Source organism: Camelus ferus, chromosome 2 (genome assembly GCF_009834535.1).
Source record: "Camelus ferus isolate YT-003-E chromosome 2, BCGSAC_Cfer_1.0, whole genome shotgun sequence".
Taxonomy (NCBI): Eukaryota; Metazoa; Chordata; class Mammalia; order Artiodactyla; family Camelidae; genus Camelus; species Camelus ferus.
Genome location: NC_045697.1, coordinates 77,841,678 through 77,862,060, shown reverse-complemented (window position 1 = coordinate 77,862,060; position 20,383 = coordinate 77,841,678). Strand labels below are relative to the sequence as shown.

The following is a 20,383-nucleotide window of genomic DNA, read 5'->3' as shown; positions in this document are numbered from 1 at the left end:
GGAATTTAGAAAGGTGCAGTCACTGGTGGGTTGCCCCCAGGTGGAGGCAGGGCCGAGGTCTGAGCCCAGCACAAGGGGCCATGAGACTCTGGAGGTGAAGCTGAGTTCTGAGCCTTGTCCCAGGGGGCTAAGGCAGCTTTGCCCCACTGAGAGCTGGTGCACAGCTGAGCCAGGTCCAGCGTTAACAGGGGGCATGCACACATCAAGGTGAGGCTGGTATTTGGACTGACCCTTTAGCCCATGGTGGATCCAGGTGCACAGCTACGCATGACTACAGCGGGTCCTGGTGACCAACTTCAATGGATCTGCCCTAGGTTAGTGGAGCACATAACGAGCACCAGGGCAGACTGCTTGCATTCCCACGGCTGATGTGGGGCTGAGGGCAGAGCCAACAAAAGTGTACATTGGGAGCCTGCACAACAGGTGACAGGTGACACCACAGAGGGCACTTCTTGGTGGACATCTGCAGAGAAATACTCAGTGGCTCCTCTCCCAGTGGGAGTGCTCCAGTCATGCCTACCTCACACAGCAGCTCAGAAACGGATCTGGGGGCTTCTACTCCAACAACTGGGGAGCAGACCCAGCCCCCAAGAGGGCTGTGACAACCACAGAGCGAAGAGTAGACCCCACTCTGGTCACCACAATACGAATCACACCCTCTATCCAGGGGGTAACGGCTAGCACACAGGGAGGAAAGGTGAGGAAGCCATCTATACTAAAAACAGCCCTCACAACAAAAATATTAGAAGCATGAAGGCTACACAGGACACTCCCACATAAAAACAGCCCTTCAAGACCAGAGCAGGTAACTGTTACTCTCAAATTCATAGAATCAGAGAAATACAAGTTAAATGAAAAAGCAGAGGAACCACTCCCAATTAAAAGAACAAGAGAAATTCCCTGAAAGGACAAATAATGAAATAGACCTCTCCAGTCTCCCAGCTCTCAAGTTCAAAAGGAAATAATAAAAATACTGAACAAACTAAGAAAGACTATCAATAGAAATATGGAAGACTGTAAAAAGGAACTAGGAACTATAAAGAGAAAACAATTAAGATCAGAAAACTCATTTGCTGAGGTGATATCCCACATCAACAAAAGAAAGGACAAAATCACATGATTATCTCAATAGATGCAAAAAAAATTATTTGATAAAATTCAACATCCATTCATGATAAAAAAAACTCTTACCAAAGTGGGTATAAAGGGAACATACCTCAACATATTAAAAGCTGTTTATGACAAACACACAGCCAACATAATATTCAACAGTGAAAAGTTGACAGCCTTCCTGCTAAAATCTGAAACAGTACAAAGATGCCACTCTCACAACTTCTATTTAACATAGCATTGACAGTCCTAGTCATAACGGCCAGACAAAAAAAAAGAAAGAAAGAAAGAAAGAGGATTCAAATTGAAAGGGAAAAGGTAAAACGGTCACTAAATGCGGGTGACATATTATTTAAAGAAAACCCTAAAGACTCCACACAAAAACTACTACAGCTAATAAACAAATTCAGCAAAATAGCAGAATTCAAGATTAACATACAGAAGCCTGTTGCATTTGTTTGCACTAATAATGAAATATCAGAAGAAGAAAGTAAAAAAAAAACTTTTTAAAATTGCTTCAAAAAAATAAAATACTTAGGAATGAACCTGACCAAGGAGGTGAAAGACTTATATGCAGAGAACTACAAAACATTGGTTAAGGAAATTAAAGATGATTTAAATAAGTGGAATTATATCCCATGCCCTTGGATTGGAAGAGTTAATATTGTTAAAATTGCCATACTACCCAAAGTAATCTACAGATTTAGTGCAATCCCTATCAAATTACCCAGGACATTTTTCACAAAACTAGAACAAATTATCCTAAAATTTATATGGAATCCTCAAAGACCCAGAATTGCTAAAGCAAGCCTGAAGAAAATGAATGAAGCTGGAGGCATAACCCTCCCAAACTTCAGACTACAGAGCTACAGTAATCAAAACAGCATGGTATTGGCACAAAAACATACATACAGATCATGGAACAGAATAGAGAGCACAAAAATAAGCCCACACACTTACAGTCAATCTACAATAAAGAAGGCAAGAATACACAAGGGAAAGGACAATCTCTTCAATAAATGGTGCTGGGAAAACTGGACATGTAAAAGAATGAAATGGGAACATTTTCTCACACCATATACAGAAATAAACTCAAAATGGATTAAACACCTAAATGTAAGACCAGAAACCATAAAACTACTAAAAGAAAACATAGCAAAACATTCTTTGACATAAATTGTAGCAGTATTTTTTTCGACCTGCTCCTAAGGCAAAGGAAACAAAAGCAAAAATAAACAAATGGGACCTAGTTAAACTTAAAAACTTTTGTACAGCAAAGAAAATCATAAAAAGACAAAAACACAACCTACTGAATAGAAGAAAATATTAGTAAATGATATGACCAATAAGGGGTTGATACCCAACTCAGTACCAAAACAAAAAACAAACAAACAAACAAATAACCCAATTCAAAAATGGACAGAGGATCTTAATGGACATTTTTCCAAAGAAGACATACCAGATGGCCAACAGGCACATGAAATGTGTTCAATATCACTAATCATCAGAGAAATGCAAATCAAATCACAATGAGATATAACCTCACAGCTGTTAGAATGGCTATCATCAAAAAGACCACAAATCACAAATGTTGGTGAAGATGCGGAGAAAGGGGAGCCCTTGTGCACTGTTGGTGGGATGTAAATTGGTACAGCCACTATAGAAAATAGCATGGAGGTTCTTCAAACAACTAAAAATAGAACTACCTACCATATGCTTCAGCAATTCTACTTCTGGGTATCTATCCAAAGAAAATGAAAATAATAATTCAAAAAGATATATGCACACCAATATTCATAGCAGCATTATTTACAATAGCCAATATGTGGAAGCAACCTAAATGCACATCAATGGATGAGTGGATAAAGAAGATGTTATATATATATGTTATGGAATGGAATTCTTTACATAAAAAAGAATGAAACTCATTTTCAACAATATAGTTAGACCTGGAGGATATTATGCTTAGTGATGTTAAGTCAAACAGAGAAAGACAAAAATATTGTATGCTATCACTTATAATATGGAATCTAAAAAATAAACAAACAATTGAATATAACAAAACAGAAACAGACTCACAGATACAGAGAACAAACTAGTGGGGAGAGGAAAGGGAGAGGGACTAGATAAGAGTGGGGGATTAAGATATACAAGCTACTATTTATAAAATAAATAAATAAACTACAAGGAAATATTACACAACACACAGAATATAGCCAATATTTAATAATAACTTTAAATGAAGTATAATCTATAAAAATATTCAGTGTGTTATATACCTGAAACTAATACACTGTTGAAAATCAACTATAATCTTTTAAAAAGCCCCTATTTATATATGCTAAATTCCATCCAAAGTTGCTAAAGTTTTCTAAATACATGCAAATTTGAAAACAAGGTATGTGAGATAACAATAGAAAATATTTTTTTTATTTTACTGAATTATAGTTGGTTTACAATGTTGTGTTAATTTCTGGTGTACAGAATAGTGATTCAGTTATATATATATTCCTTTTCATATTCTTTTTCATTATAGGCTATTACAAGGTATTGAATATGGTTCCCCATGCTATACAGTAGGACCTTGTTTATGTATTTTATATACAGTAGTATGTATCTGCAATCCTGAGCTCCCACTTTGTCCCACTACCCTACAAAACAATTTTAGACCACAACTTCTTTGGGGAGGTTTTATTTAGTGATTAAAATGTCTTCTTTTATAATCAGAATCAGATGAATTGATTTGCAAATTAGTGGGAAAAGCCTGGCAAATCTCACAGTATGTTCAGGAGTAACTCGTGGGTATGTCCTGAATAATTATAATAATTATAATTGTAATTCCAGGCAGATGTGCTGAGGTGAACCATTTTTCCTTAGGGGCCTCTCTATGTTATGTTAATAAGTCACTTACTAGACCCAGCGCATTAAAAATATAATTCTATGTAGCTTGTTAATTTACAAAAGAGAAGAAATCCCTGTGACTTCTCTGAGTCCATCAGACCTTAGAGAAAGCTAAAGAGAGAGGAACTGATGATGCAAGTCAATGACCAGTTCACTTGAATCAACTTAAAAAAAACCAACTACTTGATTACCTCGTAAATCATCTAGCATGTTGTTTCCAGTGAAGACTCTCAAGCTATGTTCAGCAGTGTAATAACTTGAGCCAGCAAAATAAACAGCAGAGTCTGGGTGAAAAACTTAAACGAAGGACTTCTGATGCAGATGAGGCAGGCACAACTACTCAGTGTCTGTGCAGACTAAGTAAAGGGTTCCAGAATGAAGTAGGGGAGCAGATCAGTGCAAGACTAGATTATTCAGACTCCAACCTATTTTTATGGTGGTTTGAACCAGTTTGTTTTTTAGCTTTTTTCCAACTGATTTTTTTCTATGTAGAAGATATTCAAAGTCAAGTAAAATTTCTTTTTGTTTCCTTGCTTCCAAAATAAAAGGAATTACTAAACTCCTGCAACAAGTAAACAAGAGCCCCTCAATCTATTATTTATTGATAATGGGTATACTGATAGCTCAACATATGAATCTAAGCATATAATGAATAAACGGACATACAACTAAATTTTCAAGATCAAAACTGCAAATGAGTATACATATCCATGTATGTGAGGATACACCACACACACACACACACATACACACAAACACACACACACAATTAAATCCATCTCACTGATTTCTCTTCTGCCATGGTTCTACTTAACTCTTAAATTTTTATCACTAAACCTTATGCATCAGGTTTATTTATCCAAATGCCTACCAGACATCTCTTCCTAGATGTCTGACAGGCATTCAACCCGTCTGCCACTGAGCTCAACCTTCCCTTCTAAACCTGGTTTTTCTGTTCTATTCCTAGTATCAGTGAAAGGTGTGGGCTATCAGTCAGATTTCTGGGGCATCCTTGACCCATAGCTTCAGCTCAGCCCTTCCCCAAAGCCAGTCAGTCTGCAAAATGCTGACCACGTTACCTCCAAACTATTTTCTTCATTGTGTTCTCTTCTGTCTGTCCCGAAATCACTGTCCTACCTGATTTTCATCTTCTCTTTCCTGGATCATTGCATATCTGGATCTCTCATATACCCATGTACAGATTCAGTTCTTTTTTCCTTCATAATGCCTGTTATTAACTATCCTTACTTTTTTCTTCCTATGGGTTTTCCAGAGTTATCTGTAGCTAGCCTCTTCATATAAACGTCTCCTACAGACATATTTCTTCTCCTCATTCTGCTTTTTTGACTACATGCCTTTCCTTTTTGCCTGCTTTTACCTTCTTGTTTGCCTCTGCCTATTGAAATCCCACCATTAAATCCCAACAATGCTGTAAATATCCAGAAAACCCAAACTGGAAACCATTTGTCCCTCTTTTAAGTTCCTGTTGTAATTCTTGTCAATTCTAATGATTCTCAGTCCTGAAGTATGAAGATCGCATTCCTAAGTCAAAAAAAAAAAAAAAAAAGATTTTTACCAACTTCTCTTGCTTTGATGAGATGGGGAGAAAAAGAACCAGGGTAAGTTTTCCATCCTGAGTGCGAAAGTGGAATGTCATTGGTGGGAACTGGACTCCTTTACAGGAAAGGGCCGTGGCCATTTAGCACGTCCCAGCATGTGCCAGAGGACACTAGTTATGTGAGAGCCTGTATGAAAATGCTTCTCTATATTCATTCAGTGATATTGAAGTTCTCTCTGTGTGCTAGGTAGTGAACAAGAGAGACACAGCCCTACTCTCAGGGACCCACAGAAGTTTCCACAGTCTCATAACGGTTGGGAAACTGCATTTAAACTGCACTCGGTGACAGCTTCTACAGGTTCCCAGTGGACACTATTATATAAAAGCCTCTGAAAAGTCCCACCATTAGGAGAAAACACATCACTTTCTATTTAGTGCTATTGCCTAAACTAATTTGGCCACAGAATCCTTCCTCTGCTTTTTTTCTGGCAGTATCTATTAATACCCCATGCATCTAGAACTCTGTGGAAGAGATACATGGGGAATGCTGTATAAGAGCAACCCAAATGCAGACCAGGAAATTCTGAACCTTTGAGAGAAGAGAATGTTCTTATATACTTGGGAGATATGCGTGGAGGGGAACTCTGAGAACAACTGAAAATCCTACATAACTCATTGAGAATGAGTGTTGAGGGGTTTTAGTGGTGTGGGCAGGAAAACATTCCAAAGGTTCCTTCCAGTCCTTTGAAGTGGTTTTCCTCAAACCCTGAGGGACAGACCAGACAGTAGGAAAAGTGACTGTTAAGTTTCTCAAACTTTCGCCTCCTAAGCCTCACTAGAACTCTGTCCCCAGTGAGAAGGTACGGTTCTTGTTGCTAAGGAACTCTAAACTGACTCTGCCGTCTTCTCCAACTCTCCATTTGCCTCTGAATTTTGCAGGAAAGACACTCTGATAGTCGTCTCCTCTCTGTGAAGTTCAAATCTTGGTTGTATTTGCAGAAATCAAGTAATTTTTGTTACTGCTGAGTGCACTCACATTTAGTTTGCTTGGTATATCCCATACTGCATATACTCAATCCTGGAGTTAATTTTACAGTAAGGCAGAAGAGTTGGAAAACTATAATCTTGACTGTATATATGAAATGTATTACTATGGTGGCATTTGGAATTGCATGAGCATCAAATATTATGAAGTTCACTCTAAAATACGAGAAAATGGTGCTGCTCCCTGTGAACTCAGCTCTTGTGGCCTTTGTCTGCACTCTGTAGATGAGAGCCCCCCCAGAGGCCTACATTGTCAAAATGTTATTCACAGGCTTGAAAGAAAACAATGCACTTTTCTCATCTGCTTGAAATATTTCATAACAAGGAAAACAAAAAGTATTCCATTGAGCCTAAGTGAGGTTATTGAGTACGTGCCAGAACCGTTCCAAAACCGTGCGTGCAGAACTGGCTGTGCACCCTGTGTAATGTGAGAGCCTCAACTGCCAGCAATGAAAACAGACAAACTCGGGGACACCAGTCCGCCATGAGAGCCTGACTGAGCGGTGGCCTTCCCTGCCAGTCTTGTTGTCACTCAGTATTTCTGAGTATTTTCTCAACCAAGACATCTAAGTTTCAGAATGTCAGCTCTCAAGTATTTATTTTACTGTAAAATTAACTCATATGGCAAAATAATCCAAAGAATTGGAATAAATACTATATATTTCAGTATGTAGTAAATTTTATACTTATAAAATATATACCAGAAACTTATTAATGGAACCACATTCCATAGTTTTTGGCCTTCCTGTAGAGTACAGAATTTTTATAAAATATTTTGATAGCTTTACTCAGATGCAGTTTCTATAGTTTTCACAACCCAAGAAGCAGTTTTAAACTCTTAGCAATAATCATTTAAAAGTTTTGACTTGTTTTCACTTTATACTAACAGATTTTTAGAATCTCTTGACGTTAGGTATTCTTCAGAGTATTATGCCTTTTCCTCTACCAAATTGCAAACACCTTTACAAATCCTCTTATTGTTAGTGAGGCTCAGAGAAATAGATGCTTTCATTCATTGTTTGTGGAAACATAATTTGGGACATATTTCTGACAGTCAGTTTGGGCACACACACGTACATATGTGCATGCACATGTGTTAGATATGTGTAGATGTGTGTATGTATCCACATACATGCATGCATTCATACATATGTACTTTGAGCCAATCTCCTAAGAATTTTCCTATAGAAATATTTTAGAAAATAATATATATAGTTTTTTTATAACATTGTTTGTTACATTTTATAGGTGTTTATAGGTAATAAAGTAGAAGCAATTTAAGTGCCCAAATCTAATGAAAAAGTTGAATAAATTATGTTATATTCATACAATGGACCCTCATGTATCCATTAAATAATTTATGGAAGAGTATCAAATGACATGTTAACGTGTTGATATATTGTAAAAACATGTTACACATAATAATGCCACGTTTATCTGTGTCCAGAAGAAAAAAACTAGAATATCTGCCTAAATATTAACAATGACTATACTTGAGTGATGGACTTATAAATGGATTTTTTTCCCTTATAATTTTCTGTTTACTAAGTTTTCTGCAGTGAATGTATCTTATTTAGAAAATACTTAAACAAAATAAATGTTACATGTTTCTTGATATATTCATACCCTTTGACCCAGCAATTCTATTTTTTGGACTACATCCTAACATAAGGAAATAAACAGCTACACACTTACAGATGTACTTACAGCTATGTTCTTTCTGACTTGTTTATAGTAATAAAAACTGGAAGCTACTCAAATGTCCAACATTAGGGAATTGGTTTTTTAAAAATAACAGTGCATTCATTCAGTAGAATATTGCACAATCTTTAAAATCAGATTCTTGAAAGTATTTAAGAATAAATGGAACTGCTTAAAATATATTAAGTTAAGTGGTATATGGATAAAGAGATACATGGGCCTAATATAATTACAATTTTGATTACCCTCCAAAATATTAGAATATACATTAACATGTTGATAGGGGTTACCTGTGGGTGGTAAAATTATTTATAGAACTTTGATTTTCCTTTTTACAATTTTCCATGCTTTCAACAATTGTAATTTTTATAAACAGAAAAAATATGTAAACAATGAAATTTGTTTTATTGCTAGTAATATTAAGGTACAATATATGAATATGATTCCTCCAAATATTTTTTCAAGCTATCATTTCTACTCAATTTATTACTCTACCACACAATGAGATAAGAATGTTTAAATATTTTATTTTAGTCCCTGGGTCTCTCTGGCAAATAATAGAAAGCATTTGACCAAAAGATTTGCTTTGCTCTATAAGATTCTTAAAACAACACAGGAAAGGGATATTCAGAGAGCTGGCCCCAGACTCTGAACAGTGACATAAGGTTTCTTAATCATTTACTTGTTCTGAATGTAAGTAGGCAAAGGTCAAAGCAGTTTCAAGTTCATTGGTACCTCAAGTGTAGCCTTGCTCTCTGATCCAAGGACCACACTCAAGGAATGAAGGTTTTTTGAGTTCATTAAGAGAGTTTTTGCCTTTAACATAGCTCTAGTGATAGCCTCTGACTAACTGACAAGGCAAGTAACCATTTGGCTAGACTCAGGAAATGCAGGTATGTATATACATATATACTTGGAGGACTGTGTGTGTGGGGGGGAGATATTTTTCTGTCCTTAATTACTTAATATATCTTTTATCTCACAAAAGGCTTAGTGTAACCATTGTATATTGCGTGATAGACAATAAGCCCAAAGACTTATCCATGTGCTACCACTGATGCATAGACCCAATGAGTATTTATTGAAAGCCTATCTGTAAAACATAGTTCTGGCCACATGAGATACAGACACAGTCCTGCCTTCCTTTCTAAGTGAAGACACAAAGACAATTCCATGGATTTTACATACTCTTTCAATGTCTCCTCTCCAATAAAACAGACAAAATCATAATTAATATTTACTGATTTTCACTTAAATTTAGTATAATATCATTCTAAACATTCAGTTTAAAATCATTGCCATGTAGCCCAAGAATACACCAGTAAAATTTACCAAACACATCCATTTTAAAAATTTGAGATAGCTTATGTAAATATTAAGGATAGAATGCAGTACATTATGGTTTTTCCTGATGGAATTAAAGACTTACACTGATTTTTTTGGACTCCATGCAGCTCATTCAATACTTTCAAGTTTTGTGACAGACTTTGAAAGTACAGCAGGGCAAAAATTTTTGCTTCCCAACGTGAACAGGCTGAACTGAAACCGAGTTGAGATAAAGATCAGACCGTCGAAATAATTGAACGGTGGAAAGTAAAAAGGAAAGGAAAAGAAACGGAAAGCACATATATGAACTTAGGAGAAACAAAGCAAAAATTAATATTTACTTGACTTGTCCTTTCTCCACGTATGTCGTTCTATAAAACCCCACGAGCGAGCCGTTCAGCGAGCCAGCGAACTCCATGGTCAGATGGTAGAGACCCTCGGCACTGCTGGGTGCAAGCTCTCCTTCTGCCTCCACCACCACATACTCCTGCTTTTTGTATTCAAAGCACCGCCGGACTTGGACTTGCTCCCCAGAGTGCCTCCTCAGCACTGGGAGCTGGGTGATCCTTGTCTCCCGGATATGCAGCCATAGGTGCTGGGTGGGCGAGCTCACATTGATGGAGATATGCACACTGCCCGTGTACTTGTCCTCCTCCAACAGGGGCTTCATCTCCAGGTCGTAGTGCACTGGATTGATGAAGTCTGGCAGCCTGAAATCTTTCCAGCCTCCACTTTCATCTTCACTGGCAGGGCAGACCTCCTCCTGGTCCTGTGGAGGGCTCGGAGTGGAAGGAAGGTGGGAAGGAGGTTGGGTTGTGCCCTGTCCTCCGTCGGTAGAGTCACACGATCTGGTCAAGCCCACGGAAAGCCCTACTATTAATCCGACAGCCACCACCACTGCACAGATGATGGCCACATGTTTTGTTTTAATGCAGTATCTCTTGGAGCTTTCTCCCTCTTCAAAGTTCATTTTTTGTTTCCAAAGTCAAATGTTACACATAAAAGGATGTTAAATTTAACTAACTAACGTCAGCAGTCTTCCTTTTTAAATTGGAAGGAATTCCCTGGTTTGGCAGCCTGCTTCTGCTTTCCCACACCTCTCTCTGGCTTCTTGCGTCTTTTCCTCTCCCTGCACGTTCCCACCAGCCACTTAAGGATGAATGTGGAAACAAGGGGGTGGGGTAAGGACTCCAGAAGAGGAGCTGAGCTGGAGGAGGAGGACTGAAGAGAATATTGTCGTGGCTCCCCTTATAAACAGCGCATCCCCCACTCCACCCCTCCTGCACCGGCGTGAGTTAAATATAAAACAGGGCTTAGCTTATCAGCCAACAGGAGGGTAATCCTTTGCCAAAGCTCCGTCAGCAGCTTTCAGGGAGAAAGCATTTGGGGAAGAGGTGTGCTTGTGATAGAAAAACTCAACCTTTGCCACTGAGTCTATGGCTTCTTCCTGTTGTGCTTACAACCTCTCTCTCTCCTAATCAAAGGGCTTCTTGAATTTCAGCTATTTTTTCAGGTAGCTTGCCAAAGAAGTTGTTTTTTCTTTTCGTTCTTTTTCCTCATATAAGGTAAACATTCAGATTCTGCCTTTTGCCATAGTCAGGTCCTGGAGTTCGATGCTCAGAGTTGACACATATACTCAGGGACCACTTAGGTACTCAGTAAATATCTGTTGAGTTGGTGGATTAGTAAAGTGTAGCCAGGTCACCCTAAAGCAGCTCAGTTGACGCTGGATGAAAGAGAGAAGGGAACATAAAGAAATTAGACAAAGCAGTACTGGAGCTGAAAAGTGTAAGAAGAAAAAAAAAAAGAATCAGAAAAGGAAAGGATTGAAAAGACAGAAGGGCAAGGAAGATAAACTTGATATACTTGTTAAGTTAGATAACTAAATTCTGTTAGAGAAACTTGTCTCTGCCGAAATGAGATTAAATTCTTTAGCCTTGGATATGGTAGATGATGTTTGGAACAGATTCCAGATACAAAAGTTGGCCTGTTGAAAGATCCATTATCTGCCCACACATATGGCCTCTGAATAAAAAGGTCAAGATGGAAATCACAATAATAACCTCCATGTTTATGAGTAGCTAAGATGTAGACACCCAAGCCACTTTTCATAGTAGCAGTGCAATAATAAATATAAAAAAATGTGAGAGCTTTCTATATGTCAGGCATTATTCTAGGCACTTTATAGAAGTTATCATGTAAGTCTTCTCAACAACTCTATAAGATTAGTAGTAGTAGTAGTATTCCCATTTTAGAGATGGGAAGATTGACATTCAAAGAAGTTAAGTCATTTGCTAAAGGTCACAGAATTGGGGTTTGAAACAGGTTGTCTGAGTCTAAAATCTGTATATCTAACTACACAGCCTCTGTTCTCTGAAGAAGAGAAATGTTTAAGGGTGAAGTTACTAAGAAAAACTTAGTCACTGTTTCTCAAAGTGCAATCCATGGGTATTAATAGATATACTTGCAGAGCAGACAATGCTGGGGTAAAGGTAAGAACGTTCTTTCACTGCCTTCCATTCTTTCAGATGGCATCTTACTGTGAATCTCCCAGACAGGATATACTATTGAGTGATTTCTACATTTAGTTGATGAGAGAGCTTTGTTTGAGGAAGTATCTTTTGAGTCTTGTGTTGCGTGGAACACACTGTGAGAAATGCTACTTTAAACTGTTTCAAATTATAAACTAAACAGAAAAAAGAGAAGACTTCAAGATCAAAAAGGGTCCATTTTGCTCTGAATATTTCTATTGTTTTCTCATAAAATAGTAGTAAGAGAAATAGAATTAAAGGAAAGAAGTGTATATTTTATAAATTATAGGTTCATCTTATATTTATTAATTTCACATTCTGAAGCAATCCTAAACTATTAAAATCATTGTATGTTTAATTTTGGCAAATCAACTTCCTGAATTTTAGCCCTTGAAATCCCTTTTTTATCAGAAAGATCATTTGATGTTTCACTAAACGTTTTATGGGTCAAATGTTTTGATGTGTTCTCCACAAATGAAAGGGAAAATATGGATCAAATTTATATAAATATAATGTCTAGAAAATGAAAAGTAAAAGCATTTGGAAGAATGTACATAAGAATGTATGTAGAACTGTTAAACTGGAAGCATTTTTTAAAAAGCTCAGCTAAAGAAAACATAAAACCCTTAGACTCAGTCTCATCTAGAAAAACAGCAATCTTATCACGAGGCCCCATGTTTGGGCTTAACCGAACAAAGGAGATAATAGACCTTTGGTATAAGGTACACTTACCTGGGACTGAGGATATCCACCAGCTGTAAAATATCTCTCCTATTTTCCTGAAATTCTACCATAAGGCATTCATTATTTCAATGAAACGTTATGTTTATGTCTTCTCTGGTTTTTTTGTTGTTGTTATTGTTTCCAGATTGATCTGGGAATCCTTCTGTAGGGTTTTCTGGGACACACAGACTGTGCTTATGATTTTCCCTACCCACATCATCCCTTGGGCACCAGGGTTTCATAAGCCACAAGCAAGAATTACATTCCTGTTACTCATTTGGATCGCCCTGGGGAAAATCAGTGCACTTTACCTACCTCTCAAAAAGGGTCTATGGGCCACCATTCATTCCTCTGTCAGTCACTCAACAAATACATATTGACGTCTTCTTTCAATCACTCAACAAATATATATTAACTCAATAAACATTTACTTTTCAACAAATATTTACCAGAAGAGGAATTCTAGAATAAACTTTAAAATGTGGACATTAAAAGAAATGTTAATAAATACTCCTAAAGACAAGTGGGTAAACCCCTGCTTTGTCCTTAGAATGTAGAAGTTTTGAAAATATTCAGAAAAGCAAAGAAAATAAAATGAAAGGATTCTATTATTCCTATCATTTTAAACTGCTTTTATATTGGGCTCCCTAATGTGCAATAATACATTGGGAGACGGTGGCAGGACATAGAAACAGTAAGAGGAAAATAATAGTGATAATATAGTCTAGATTTTTGTTCTAAGAATTTCTAAATTATCATTGTCAGTTTTTTCAATGCACTAAGTTATATCTCTATATTCTGAGTTTTAAAACTTCTTGATGTGCTTAATTTACTCAACATTCCCTGCCAGCCTTTGCAGTGTCAAAATTCTTGGCAATAGTCTCTTCTCTCTCTTCTCTCCTATCCAGAATTCTGCAAAAATCATGTTGGTGTAGGGAAAGTATCTCACCCAATGTTCTTTTATTCCATAAAGAATCCAAGTTAATTATACTAGTAATGATGATTTTTGGATCATGTTCCCCATAAAAATTCTTATCGATCATTCCTCACCATAGGTAATATTAATTATTTCTTTCAGAGGGGAGGTCTGTAATTTTCCAGTTTTTATTTATTAGCACTGATTGTTTGGTTTGAATTTTATTTATTACCACACTAATTTTAAGGAATGACGTTGTCTTCAATTTTGGGGTTTTTGGAAGTAAAGATTTTAACTGCATTAAGATGATCAAAGTCATCTACATGAGCAACAGAAGTGTTATTTCTCCTGTTGGCACTCTGTCTTCTTGCATCTCTTCTGTTTTTCGTTTATCACTTTCTAAGTATTCTTTTGTTTTAAGCTGAAAAATCATCCCCCTGAAAGTTACCTACATCCTAATCCCTGGAACCTGTGAACATTATCTTATGTGGTTAGAAAAGTCTTTGCAGATGTGATTAAATTAAGAATCTTGAGATGGAGAATTATCAGGCATTAGGGTGGGTTTTAACATTGCAATCTGATGTGTACTTATAAAAGGGAGGCAGAGGGAAATTTTACACACAGACATACATACGGGTGATGTGAAGACTGGCAGCTGTGAGAAGCTGGAAATGGCAAGAAACAGATTCTCCTCTACAGTTTCTGGATGAGGCATAGCCCTCTGACACCTTGATTTTGGCCCAGTGATACTGATTTTGGACTTCTTGCCTCCAAAAATGTGAGAGAATAAATTTATGTTATTTTAAGCTACTAAGCTTGTGATAATTTGTTACAGCCACAAGGGAATTAATATGACAGTCTTTAGGTATTCATTCAACAAACATTTGTTGAGAACCACAATGTGCCAGGTATTCAACTGATGGAAAAGCACTAAGTAAGAACATATGAAAACAGTCTCAGAGCAGAAGAGTTTTTCTCAAGTAGAAAGAGGATCAGAATAAGATAGAATATTGGCTTTTTGGACAATGGCATACTCTTTCTTTCCTTCACTTTTGATTTTCTTCAGAACTCTGTTTTTGTTCTTCAAAACATATACAGATCTTACTCAAGGCTCTAAAGGATTTTTATGCATTCATTTTCCAGTTGCCTTTACCATGGAATATTTATTAAGAGGGCTGATAAATGGTTTCTTCAGTGAACAGGATGTATGCGTTTCTGTATAAACATTATGACTCCCACTGAATTTATTTGAATCACGTATTAAATTTACATCTGGGGAAAATTTTATATTCACTTTTGATTTGGAAGCTTTAATTCTAGATGCTTTTTTTGATCAATGATGTTGCAAATCCAGGGCAAAATAATGCTATTTCTTGTGGATATGGTAATTTCCTTCTATCTTCTGCATACTTTGCATCATTAATTTTTACTCTTGTCGTTGATGGTAATCTGGTGAATTATTTACTTCTGCATTTAGATACTTTCCTTTGATGTTGATTTTTATTAGCTTTTAAAGAGTTTTCAGGTGACTCTTTTATTCTTGGTTTAACTGATGTCTTTTGCATCTGTGCCTAAGATATTTATATGCATATATTGCAAGGGTTAGCTTAATTACTTAAAATCTCTACTCAGGATTCAGACACATCTCCAAGAGTAGAATCATCAGGTACAGCCTACCATGGGTTAGAGCATATGAAAATTTTAGATACATTTGGAGAAATAATTTCTTTTGGAGTTTACAAGTCAGGGATGCTTTAGCTCCAAGTCAAGAAAACTTAGCTAACTGTGGCTAAACCTATAAAGACATCTAATGACCTCCCATAACAGGAAGTCTGGAGGTAGGGAATAGCATCATGGTTTGGCAGCTCAATCATGTCATCAAGAAACGAACATGTGCCTATCTGTCCATTCCACCACCTCTCCTGTGTGGTCTCAAGCTGGTTGTCACAGCTCCAGCTATGACAATCTTTCAAAAGCCAGAAGTGAAGGATGGGAGGTAGAGTAAAAGTTTTTCTCCCTTAAGAGCTCTTTCCTTTTATCCACACAATGTGGATAAAAGACAGTGGAGAAAATAACTTCCCAGAAGTCCTCAGCAGGCTTCCCTGACATTTCACTCAGGAGTCCTGACTCACTTGGCTCTGCTGTGGCTTCACCTGGTGGAGAGGAATGTGATGGGAATGACTTAATGTGAAACAACGCCAGTTTCTCTCTAGAACAGCACACATGGCCGGTACAAACAAACTCAGGGTATTTGTCAGCAAATAAGAAGGGGGAGTGGCTGTCAGCTAGACAAAAAGACTGTGGCCACAGGTCAAGGAGTGCGAGCATGGCCCAAGTAGACCTTCTGTGTGGAGAGGGAAAGGAGAGATCCCGCTGTTCTCTACCTGCTGCCTCCAGCCCTCCCCGCATCTTCACTGTTTCCTTTCTTGGCTCTCCTATCTCCTCACTTCTTCCTAAAGTCATCTTTCATGCTGCCCTAGCAGTATGCAGAAATCTTCAGTGAGTCCCACTCACTGACAAGATCAGGTTCACGGCATGGTATCCGAAGCCCCAGTTCCCTTAACTCCAGAAGGTTATTTATCTCTCAAAGTCCTTTTTCAAATTTATTCCCATGCCACATTGGGCTATTGATTGTCTTGCAGAAGCATTCTACCCATTGCTGTCATGATGCATTGGCTTGTGCTGAGGCTTCTGCTTGGGTTTTCTTTTTTCCTTCCTCTTCTTCTCTTTTTAATCATTCTCAGGACCCAGCTTACCTCTCTTCTCAAGTAAACAAACCTTCTCTGATCCAGATGGACCAAAATGGTCAATCCTGCTTTAACCTCCTATAAATATACTTGATATCATTCATTTGTCATTTATTTTCAGTCCAGTCCCCAAATGGCCAATTATTCCGTGTATTAGTGAATGTAGTCTAACTGCGCAGACAAGCGGTACCAATATATCTGCTATGTCATTTATTTCTCACTCAGGGCATACCCAAAGTGGACAGTTTTGTTAGTGAACTTTCTGGGACAGCACTCCTCCAGGCTGTAACTGGGGGATTCAGGCCCCTTCCATCCTGTGGGGCTGCCGTCTTCAATATATGGCTCCAGGGTTGCCACGGGAAGAGAAGGAAACATGAGGAATTCATACTGGATTTTTAATCACCTTGGCCTGGAAGTCACCCTCATTACTTTCACTCACAGCCATTGGTCAGAACTAGTCACATGAGTCCTCATAAAAGCCGAGGGACTGGGACAGACAGGCAGCAACAACTCTGCTCTTCAGGAGAGGAGCATGTGTCTTTGGTGGTCACCTAGCCATGAGTGCCCCATGCCGGCCTCCCCTCATTATAGGATGAATTTTGCTGAGACAGTGCAGTGAGCCAGACAAAGAAGGTCATACATAGAAGACAAATACTGTGCCAGTTGCTAGTATTTTTTATAGAGGCCTAAGGCCATATCCAAAGCAAAGTGCCTTCTCGTCACATATGTATAAAAATTATTCACCTACATGCTCACAGTTTATGCTAATTTCCACCTCCATTGCTCTAAATGGTTATCTTAACTAGACTTTTTCACCTGAGCAGACTTGTACTGTGAGAGGGATACACACAAAGTGATTTACTCCTGGTCTCACACTGCTTCTAGGGATGGCTTAGGTACAGCAACTCCCTGTTCTATTTTCCAAAGGTCATTTTATTGGCACTTCAGAATAGCATAGAAACAAATGTTAAGTAAGGGTAATTGCATTCAGGTGGAAGGAAAGAGGAAGGAAATGGAATGAAAAAGAACCAACGTTAGTGTTGCACACTTGGTACCAGATGTCTTTTATTTTCCGTCTTTTTAATGCATCCAGTAATGCTGTAAGTTAGTTATTATGGGTCCCAGCTGCTACTTACCATACTGTGCAGCCTCCAAATCTAAGAGAAGGAATTTAGTACTATTTATGAGTTAGTCCAGACTTCTCCATGAATCATTTGTATTTAGGTACATTATGGACTATCTAAATCTTTGCAGCTAGCCTAAGCAACAAATCATGTTTATAATAGTGTTTATAAGTAAAAAGGTTCTACAACATCCAACACATAAGACCTACTTATCTGATTGTCAAGCCTGTCAGGACCCTGGGAGAGTCTCTTCCCCAACATGCACTGAGCAGAGTGGCCATTGCATTAGTTTTTGCCCTGTAGCACCCCCATAGTATTCCTATCGGCTTGGGGTGTTCAGAATTTAGTTTTGTAATCTATGAAGTGTAAGTACTGCTAAGCTTATGAGATAAACGATGACAAACATTAGGATAGTGGAAGAACAAAGAAAATAAATGTGATGCCCTAATGCTGTTTAACTGCTATTCTATTTTTCAAACAAGTCATAGATTTGAGAAGCTGACTTATTAATTCAGATGACTGTTATGAAGCCTGTTTCATTTTCTTGATGATTGATGATTGATATGTTACCACAACGCATTATAGACCTGAAGTACCCATATCCACATCCAAAGAGTGAGCCATGTCACTTTTCTGAGATAACTCTGCTATGAGTTCAGGTGCCCAGCCAATTTGTGATTTTAATCATAACACTTAATACTCTGTTCTGCAGTCTCTCTGAAGGCCGGTATTGTTCATTTCCCCCAGCTGCTTATAAAGCTGTTTGCATAATGAGCCTGTGACATTCAGCACAGAATCCCTTATTGATTTTGTTGCTTTTCTTTAGCAACTGAAACTCAATACTGCCAACTCTAATGCAACAGGTCTGTATGTGGCAGTAAGATACATGGAGATCTAACAATTTTATAAATCAATTTGATTCATTTAGACATTCAAATCTGACAATTAAGGATAAAATTATTTTTGAGGTTCAAGGTAATCTGGGCTCATTGGCAGTGAGTAGCTAATTGTTCTTGAGACATATCTCCCTGTCCTCCTGGGTTCACAGTGGGGCAACGTTTCTCAGCCTTCTTTGCGGTGGAAATGTGACTCCATCTTAGCTAAGGGAATATGGAGAGAAGTGACACACTCTCTTCAGGCCTGGCCTATAAGAACCACCTGTGTGATCCTACATACTGTCTCCCTTGAACTGCCAGCTCCTTGTTGACACCCAGGTAAATCTGGAAATTCACATGTTGAAGATGGAAGAGTCACAAGATGGAAGGAGTCTTGGCTTCCAAATGACCACATCCCCCTGCCCAACTCCACACCACCAGGTATCCTTTTGTATGTAAGAAATTAAATTCTATTTATTAACGCTATGGAGAGTTGAAGAAATTATCCTCTAGCATGATTTTGACTATGATTCTTTACCATGTATAGTAAAGGGTGATAGTTAAAATCACACTAGAAGATAATTCCTTCAGTTAATTGCTGAATTTTTACTTCAGGCTGGTAGTTGTCAATCAGGGCCAATTTTGCCCTCCCCTCAGGGCACACCTGGCAATATAAGGCAACCAGTTTCTCAAGGCTTGTGGAATGGAAGGGGTGGGGATCACTATTGGCATTTGGGAGGTAGAGGCCCTAGATGCCACTAAACATCCTGCAGTGCACAGGCCAGCCCCCGCGTGCAGTATCTAGTCCAAGTGTTGATGGTGCTGAGGTTGAGAAACAGGTTTAGGCTATATCTGTACAGCAAAAATATATATAATTAAATATTTGGTTAACTTCATTATACGCCTTGTTAAGTAATCTGATCCTACCTTTGATTAATTTAGGTTCTTATTTTGGTGCTATGATCTACCAGTGGTTTTGGTCACCAATGGTCATTTGGGAAAAACTCTGTAATCTCTATATTTTTCTTTCTACCTCCATAGCCTCCTCACCCAACCCTCCCTCTACACTGTACTGTTTTCACCACCATATGTTTATTGCTGTCTCCAGCAATGCTCACAATACCCAGCATAGAGTAGGTGTTTAATTAACTTTCAGTGAATGAAGACTCAAATCATGCAAATAAAAGCACAGAGAAAAAAGGGATGATCCATTCCTTGTCCTCAACTCTCCTCTCCCTTAGCTTCCATGACACTACACTGCTTTGGTTCATCTCTCCCCATTTTGTCTTCTCAACGTCTTCTCCTTTTGTCCTTTAAATGTAGTTCTTCATTAATCAGACATACTCTCTTCATTCTCTTCCTTCTTTGGATAACTTAACCAACACATCTTCTAGAGAACCCCTAAATTTCATCACTAACCCAAATTTTTTTTTCTAAGATTCAAGGTCAAAACTATGCCAGTCTGTGTCCACTTGCGTATTTCACCCTCACCTGCAATTCAGTTTGTCTAAAGCTAAGTATTGTCACTCCCCGCAAACACATTGTTATCGCTTCTCTCTTTTCCATGTTTCATTTTTCCATCAGAGTTACAATTCCTCCCTGGCATCAGCCAAGATTCTTCCCTCACTCTCACCCACTGCTAGGGAGATTGTAGGTTTTTGGCAACTACAGAGTCTCTTTCCTCTCTTCTGGCATTTTGTGTAGGTTGTCTTACATGGCTTTAATTTGCCTTTTCTTGTTCCAGTTCTTAAAAATCTAGAGCAGCACCAGTTAATAGAAATATAAAGTGAGCCCTATATGTAACTTTCAACTTTCTAGTAACCACAT

At 38.0% G+C, this 20,383-nt stretch overlaps 1 protein-coding gene and 1 long non-coding RNA gene across 2 annotated transcripts in view; one reads left to right on the top strand and one right to left on the bottom strand.

Annotated features, from left to right (window-relative positions):
* The window catches only part of ENPEP (glutamyl aminopeptidase), a 76,448-nt gene extending 65,560 nt beyond the window's left edge, over nucleotides 1-10,888 (bottom strand). Inside the window, exon 1 of the mRNA XM_006191298.2 lies at nucleotides 9,982-10,888. Within this exon, the coding sequence (XP_006191360.2) occupies nucleotides 9,982-10,610 (629 nt within the window). The 5' untranslated portion in view covers nucleotides 10,611-10,888. The remainder of the gene's footprint in view (nucleotides 1-9,981) is intronic.
* The window catches only part of LOC116657967, a 166,335-nt gene that overhangs the window by 13,054 nt on the left and 132,898 nt on the right, over nucleotides 1-20,383 (top strand). The window lies entirely within an intron of this gene.